Here is an 8,545-nt window from a genome sequence, read left to right as displayed (position 1 = left end):
GCAGCTAAGACAGCTGGCAATGTCATGTGACTCCATCTGTTCTGATGCCGCAAGAATTAATCCCAGGACACATACCATCTGTGTTATGTCATGTGCTCCTATAGACAGGGCCTCATGTATTAAAGTGTCAGTAACAAAGATCCGACTCTGTCAGCCAATGGAACAAGACAAATCATTCCCTTCATTCTCTATCCTACCCTAGAAAAATGGCGGCAAGAATCTGATACAGTGAGATTTAAGCTGTGGTCGGTTGCATCAAAATGTATTCATAGTTGTAAAGCCCTCTCTATCAACTGTCGTTATTAAAAACACACATGACTTAAATAAGCAAACTGTTTTATCTGCCAACAAAGTTCTGAAAAAAATATAAATAAATACTGAAAAACATGTCAAACATTTTTTTTTAGTTTGGGATATAGGAGGGTAGAATTAAAACCCCTAATAATATGTTGTCCCATTGGGGAGTTTTCCTTTCAATTCTTGTTCCAAAAATACAACAGGAAGTGGTGGAGATCCCTCCAAAGTGATGGGAATTCCCCTCTTAGACAGTTGTCACCAGAACAGGTGTCTTAATTAGAAGCCTTCCCTTCTATTTCTGATCTGCAGACAGCGGTATTTTGGATTTCCCATTACTTTTCCTTTCCAGGAACAATGGTCACCAGAATGAAATGATGGGGTTTTTGTTTTACCAATTTCAATAAGTACTGAAAGGTAGAAAGGAAGGTGTTGGATTTTTTATTTGAAAGGATTTTTCCAGGTCAGTATCTTTCAACATGATGGGAATGGTTATCCTTGGGGAGCTCTATCAGTAGTAATAGCCAAGGGTCAGCTCATGTAGCATGTGACTAGACTATTGAAAAAGATGCAAATATCTATTTGCCAGAAAAATTGTGTTATTTATACACAAATACCACATATTTGTCAGTCTGCTTGCCCCAAAACTTTTACACTTGAAAAAAATGGCAATTAAAAGTTTTTAGAATGCATTTGCCTTTGAAAATGGAAAATACTATAGGCCATAATGAGGGTGAGCAGTTTTTTTGGAACTTCTGGACACCAATTTTGGCTTTTTAAAAAATGGAGTTTCCTATCCTCCATTTTGGGTAATTACGGAAGGTTAATCAACCACTGACAAAATCATAAAAAAAATTGATAATGTTCACCCTTTTTTATATATATCACACTCTAAATGTGAAGAAAAAGACTCTTACGGTGAGGGGGGTCGTGTTTTTTTTTCCTTTGCTAGGGTCAATGAAAATTATTCTCAGGATATAGTAGACTGTGGTCATCATTTGGTGGCTGAGTTGACTGAGCTGTACTATATCGGTTATTGATAGGTATATTAAAACCAACCTACCAATTTCAGCATGGTAAAAAAAAATCCTTCACGATTAAGTCAGAATGTTACTGATCTAAGCACCTCCAAACACATCTTGTTTACAGTAACAGTACTTACCAACTGTACCATCAATGGAGGAGCAGCGTTGGCCCCCCAGGACCTGTATTGTTTTAGGGCGACAAAGCACTCGCCCTCCCCATCACATGCGGTCATGTGTTTTGTTATGCACAGCGATAGCTGCAATCAGTGCCAATTTTATTGATATATTCAACAGACCAAAAGGAAGCAAATTACAGTAAAATAAATTCCATTGTTATATTTTACCCAACTTAAAAAGCAAGTCAAAATATGTCAGAAGTAACAGAAAACATGCTGCCTGTGACTTGTTTCTAAGCCTGAAGCCTGTCTTCATAAACCGTTATAGAGTATTTAAAGACCCAACTGTTCTACCTGTAAATAAGTAAAAAAACAACATTTTGAGTTGTCACCAGAAAGAAGGGGACACTTGTTCTGGTGACATCCATTTCCCTAATTTTTGGATGATTGAAAGATTTCTCTAGGTTACTCTTGTGTCTACAGAACACTGTTGTATTGACAATGCACATTATTGCAATAAGCATTGGGGTGACATTCAGAATTTGGGGAGCACTGCAATGCAACATGACCAAACACAATGGTGCAAATGGTCCCTCAAAGAAGGTTTAGGATGGAAGACAGGTTTACTTTATTGGGTCAGTCATCCCTTTGGGGGCTCGGTTAGTGGATTCTCTGGGCTTGTGTGCCCTTGATCTGCCATGGGCAATATGTAGGATTTCCTCTTTGTTATGGAACTTCTTTTTCCAAATACGGAATCCTATTGGATTCTTACGGGTTTGCATTACAATCTTGGAGTCCTGAGGATCCAGGTTGTGTTTCACAGAAAAGTGAAGAAACCCTCATTCCTGTGCTCATCTGCAAATGGTCCTTTAAAGAAGGTTTGGGAATGGAATATAGGCATACTTTAAAGGGTCAGTCACCCCTTGGGGGCTAATTTGGAGAACCTTTGGGCCTGTTACACTACAATCCCAGTGTCCTGTGGATCTAGGTTGTGTCCCAAATTGGAACAGTGAAACGTTTGTACCTGTGCTGTGTGCAGAATCTGTAGGTGGAGAACTATTTTGCCAGTCTTGGGCAGTAGAAGGAGGAGAGAAAGCAGCAACACGGGACTTAAACCAAGGTAAGAGTTTTTACCAACACCATCCTTTACCTCCAACCCCTCTCCCTCTCCAATAATGAGTACTATTGCACCTTTCCTCCACTCCACTGGGTACTATTTGGCGTCCCCAACCCTCTCTAGGCGCTATTATTCCCTCCACTCTCTACGCTACGTTGTACATTGCATTGTCCTGTTTTTTTTTTTTGTTTTTCTTTTAACTTTGGATTGATTGAGTATTATGTGGAATTTGGAGACCACAATGTATACATTGGTTGTCTCAGACTCTAATTGATCAATGGAGCAGATTTTCTGTTTATCTTAGACTGAAATAGATACAAAACTTATAAAGCTTCTCCAAGTTATAGAGAGCCAATCGTGGATTATCATTGTCTCATGTATGCAGATTTTTGGCATTGATTGGGCTCAGTTAATGTGTATTTTTAATTGAGAACCTTTTCTTCCAGCATGAGGAAGGGTTTGACCCACTATCAGGTTTTTATCGCTGTCTCTTTTAGGTAGATCCCCCATTTCTGTTTGTTTTGGTGACTGTTGTCATCAGGACGGAGAGTGAAGAGAAATTCTAACCTCTTCAGTTGCTGCCAGAACAGGAGGTGAGAAGAAGTCTCCCAATGAATACATTAGCTTCTGTGATTTGTAGGTGATTTGCCCTCACTTCGAGAAAATTTACTGACATTTACTGTTGTGGCTTTGGAACAATGTGTGGATGAAGATCTTCCCAAGACACAAATTAAAAGGTAACAAAGGTTCTGGGCAAATGCCTTGTCCTTTTTTGCTCCCTTTTGGTCTGTCAATATGCCATTGAAAAGATGTTGTTACATTGAAGTTTGAGTGAAAAAAAGGATTGCCTGTTTTGTCTTCACTACCCTGGACTTCATTAAGGAGATTGAGGGTCATTTCAGAGCCATGATGCGCTGCATGCAAGTGAATAGGAGAGATAGGGAACAATTTTTTGCAAGCGGCTGTAACTGATTGCTGTGCGGTTCCCAAAAGCAACAAGGCCATGTGGTTGTTGTTTAAAGATTTGTGCGGTGTTAAAATCTGGTTAGCTTTGTATTGTTTGATGCTCTTGGAGGCACCTGGGATCTCCCAACCATGCAGTTTTTTACCCCGGGCATGTAAGAGCCTTTACACTCACTTAAGACTTATACTGATGCTCAGTAATTGTCATTTAGCCATTATTATTGGTAATTTCAGCTGGATTGGTAATGATTGTTGGGAAATATCCAAACAGTCTGTTCTTTTCTATAGAGTCTAGAGGGGGAGGACAAGTGAGAGCGACCTACTGTAGAAACTACAAGAGTTAGTGGTTGGTCATTTAGAGGCCCCGCCAGGTGGATAGCTAAACAACCTTTATAGTCATCTGTACTGATAAAAGATTTCTACCCAAACTGTAGTGTGGAGTTTTCACCAAACAAGAAGCAAAATAAAATTTCCAACAGCATCATGGCCTAAAACTCTGACAGTGGTTTTGGCTTTTCCCTCATATACAAAAATAAAATGTATAGTTGTTGAAATTGCAGAAATCATTGCTACCAATAAAGTAAATTAAATCTCTATAGCCTAGGTTGGAAACCAGCATTAACCCAACAAGAGCTCTGTATTATCCCTACTCCATCCATGACTATAAGAAAGTGTTTTTGGTTGGACACAAACATTAACTGACAGGACCTCCACTTGAGTTGGACTGTCCACCTTCCATGATCACTTAATTTAGGGAAAGCTGCTGATTAGGAACATTTGCTCCTGAAGTAGTCATGGTTATCTGTAGCACCCCCATACAAAGTATTTAACATTTCCCTCTAGTGCATGATGGTTTTACCTCGGATGGGAGCAGTGTAACGGGAACTCTCTCCTCTTCTAACATGCGCGTTGACTCTTTCTCCCAGTGCAGGTAATCAATCAGAGATCGGTGGTCGAAATGGCCCGTTGGAGCTTTTTCCGTTTGGTCCTTCTGTATCATTCCCACTGGTAAATTGGGATCTGGTGCCAACACCTCCATCTCTTTCTGGAGCTCCCTCAACTCTTCTGGGGACAGATTGGCCAAAATTTCATCTTCATCGATATCCCCAAAAGCTTCCTCAGATTGGAGGTCAGACTCCTCCGCTGGAGATTTATCTGTTCGGTTCTTCGGTCTCCTTTCCACTGGTGAATCCGAATCTGGTGCCAGAGCTTCCATCTCATTCTGAAGCTCTTTCAGCTCCTCCGGAGAAAGATTAGCCAAAATGTCATCTTCATCAATGTCTTCGTAGAGCTCATCCAAATCTGAATCCTGGCTGGACCTGGACATAGTTATTGGTGCTGCCTGAACAATGAGCGTGAAGGAAATGAGAGGTTAAGGTACCTGTACACAGCTCCACACCGCCAGACAAGAGTCACTCTAGCTGAGACCAGAGCTATATTAAGCCAGCATAAGGCTTCATAGAGAATTTATGACGGTGCTGCCATGTTCTGTTTTCAGCAACTGGTGTCAGCTGTGCTAACGCTTCTGACATTTCAGTACAGCTGGTCCCCCCTCCTCAGATGTAGTGGTCACTTTCTAGAGGATTCCACCCACAGACAAGCAGCATCTGCCTATCTGTAGGGTCACTGCAAACCTGACGCTTTAAATAAAGCTTTACATTCTCTGAAACCTGACTACCTTTACACCAGTAATTGTGCTGTTGTCTCTCACAGCTTGAAAAGTGCTTAAAAGTAAACTAGCGTGTATGTGGTGGGTCGGTAACGTTAACAGGTAATGAGAAGGTTATCTGTTTACCCCTAAAGGGTATAATCGAATTCAGGGATTTTACTACTGTGGCCACCCAACCCACACTGGTGATGTCAACTCCTGTCTTCCTAAAGAAAATGGGAGGTAGAGGTGGTCAGGGGCAAGGATGGAGTCAAGAATGACTTTCTAACATTACAGCTATAGACCAGTGTTTATTAACCTTTTTAACATGGGGGGACCCTTTAAATAACTTTTAGACCTTAAGGAACCCCAGCTATAATTCCTAATCCACAGCTCACAGTATATTAGTGTATGGTCAGAATGCCTCTTACATTGCTGGTGATTGGGAAAAATGTCACCTTTACTAATAAAAGATAATTGGTGTCACTTAAATTTAACCAAGAGGCACAGATATCTCATTGCTCAAGGAACTACAGCGCTGCGTAATATGTTGGCGCTATATAAATCCTGTTTATTAATAATATTAATAATAATACTAATAATATTAACCCCTAGGAACCTCTAAAGTTGAGAAACACCTCCTTCCAATAGAAGCTCCATCCTCTACCTATCTCTTAGATTCTTTTTTTCAGGGGATGACATCCCTAATATTGATGACTTCCAGCATAGATTGCAGGGGCACTAGGCTGGCAGTTGCCAGATTTCTGTATCCAGAAGTGCTACATAGGGATTTCAATTTAGTGTTCTGATGCACTGAAGAGGAACTGCAGTAGTTGGTGGGTGGTGAGCTTCTGCCATAAGCAGTATGCCTGGCATACTTACAGATTATGGCACAGACTTACATGGGTGCAGGTGTCCAGTAGTGATGACAGGTCCAGGACCTGCCATGGCCACATCAGAGAAAGGTGCTATCTTCAATGCTGGCTTTACGGTGGACTTCTGAGAGGACAGAAATCTTGTTTGGCCATGTGATGGCCACAGATGGTGTATCTCCTGTGCTTGGGCTGGAGTTACATTGTCCCTGGTGCATGTGCCATACAGTGTACAGCTAAAACACAGCCACCTGGAGCCAGGGTTTCTCTTTTGTCAAGTAGTTCTCCCTCCGGGTGACTTTTTGTTTTTTTGAGGTATAACCCCACTTTAAATTGCCAACTCATAACTATATATGTAATTTACATTTCTTTCTAGATCTGCAGTTTTAATTAAAAGAATGCCTTTGTTCAGGCAATTCCTTGTTATGGGGTGACAACACCCACCCATGCCAGTGTTCATTGTCCAAGCATTTTATGCCATGTTTTTATCCAGGAATGTAGCCTGAGAAATGCCAAGCAGCCATGACTTGAGCACAAGAAGTAGTGAAAAGTGAATAAGATGAAACAACAGATGCAAAAGGTTGAAACAGTCATTTCTTATAGGACAAACATGGTGACTATTTATGATACATGTATCCTATTGGAATTTATTTCTACTTCAAGCAATCCCCACGTGTGTGAAACTCAAAGCACATCTTCAATAATTGGCAGTAAAAGTAAACTATCAGGCCATGTATGTTTTTGCATGTATATTTTTATTGTGAAATGCAGCAGTACTGAAGGTTAAGTACAAGGTCACAGGCTAAACATTAGGATGGGTATTTTAAAGCTATCTAAGCCTGGAGACTCTCATGAGGGAACCTGTGAGAATGGATTTGCTCCAGGATTCAAACATTTTCCAACTAATAGTAAATGGTTTTTAGGGAATCTATTCCAGGTTTGGTAGATCACCCAAGGTCTCTCATGATAGTCTATCTTCTCCAGTCTTGGAGAGCTTTAATAAATCAGGCTCATTGTGTGGATATAGGACAGATCAATGATGGGAAAATTCACACTTCTGGACCTGGAAACTCTCTAGAATTGGTGTACAGTCCCTGCTCCAAACATGTTACGTGTTATACACACAATGTTCTTTACAGCCTTAGGTCTATATTGGGAGAGGTTGGGGTATAGGTTAATAGACCTAAGTCTACTGCAATAACTAATAATCTGTTTGAAAAAAAAAATCAATTTCTGGTCATGTGATCAAATTGTAGGGGGACAAATGATCCCTATTTTCTTGTTAAGATGTTTATTTATTGGATGACTTTTGATTTGACCCTCTTCACAGAAGGACAAATCCAGCTAAACTTATCTCTGCCTTCCTGATAAAATTCACCTGACCTTTTAGGAAAATTTGCAGGTTTGCGATCTGAAGGTCCTATAAATTATTGCGCATGTCGTACACTACTGAAAATGCTTTTATAAGAGGACAGAAACTCAATTCATTTTACAGAAAAAAGACATCACTGGTATTCCTTTAGATGTGCAGTTTTCCATTTCTTTAGAGATCAGAATGCACATCTGAAGAGATGCAGGGGATGTCTCTGTTGATGGAATGCTGTAGGCAGAGCTGGTTTCTGCAATAAGTTCATCCAATCAACTAGATTCTTTATTGCAGGTTAGGGGGCAGGTTTTGTCTCTTCTACAATAAAAAAATAACTTACCTGCTTTTTGCAGGTGCCGACATTTTCACCCGGTTCTTTTCAGGGTTCCAGATGCAGTTTTAATCCAGGACAGAATGACATAACTCCCACGTATGTGCACGGAAGTTTATTCTTTCCTAGCGAGCTATTCTGAAACTCAGTGTAGGTTATTAAGAAGATTGTGAGCAGGCAGGTAGGTTTGTTTTATTGCAGGAGGCACATCCCCTGTCTCTACCTAGCGGTTCCTAGCACCTTTAAAAAAAAAAATAAATAAAAAAAAAATGCGATTAGGCATGTTCCCTATTATAGAAGGAACAGACAATGTCCTTCTGCAATCAATTCTTACCTGCCTGATCAGAATATTTTAAATACACTCACCTGTCCCCATCATGTACGCCACTATGTTCTTCCTCCTTCTCTTCCTGGTTCTGATCTTCTGCCATCTTGATAGGCTGGTAACTTCTGCACATGCATGGGATTTCATTTGGTCCAGGCAGCCCTGGGGGATGCCAGGATACTTTGCTTATCCCAGTATCAAATGCTGAGCTGCATGTTTTCTAACTAGAACGCATTGATCGGACAGGTAAGTGTGTTTATTGCAGACCCACCACCTGTCCCTTCCTGCAATAAAGACCTGCCAGATCGCAATTATTTTGGAGAGCTATAGTTTTGCTTTAAAGCAGGGGTTCCCAACCCCCAGTCTGTTGCCCCCTGTCAGATGGCAGTGGCTCTAGCCAGTGCACCCACCAGCAGGGTCCGAAGAAGCTTTGGGGGGGCGCATCGTCCAGAGTTGCAGGCCATGTCTCTGGTGCGCGGGTTCTGACA

At 40.9% G+C, this 8,545-nt stretch overlaps 1 protein-coding gene across 1 annotated transcript in view; it reads right to left on the bottom strand.

Annotated features, from left to right (window-relative positions):
• The window catches only part of LMOD3 (leiomodin 3), an 11,935-nt gene extending 6,941 nt beyond the window's left edge, over positions 1-4,994 (bottom strand). Inside the window, exon 1 of the mRNA XM_072420778.1 lies at positions 4,375-4,994. Within this exon, the coding sequence (XP_072276879.1) occupies positions 4,375-4,842 (468 nt within the window). The 5' untranslated portion in view covers positions 4,843-4,994. The remainder of the gene's footprint in view (positions 1-4,374) is intronic.
• Between the last annotated feature and the right edge of the window lie 3,551 nt (positions 4,995-8,545).

The sequence above is a fragment of the Pyxicephalus adspersus genome, chromosome 8 (assembly GCF_032062135.1).
Source record: "Pyxicephalus adspersus chromosome 8, UCB_Pads_2.0, whole genome shotgun sequence".
Classification (NCBI taxonomy): Eukaryota; Metazoa; Chordata; class Amphibia; order Anura; family Pyxicephalidae; genus Pyxicephalus; species Pyxicephalus adspersus.
Note: the sequence above shows the minus strand (reverse complement) of the source record. Positions and strands in the feature narration are given on the sequence as shown.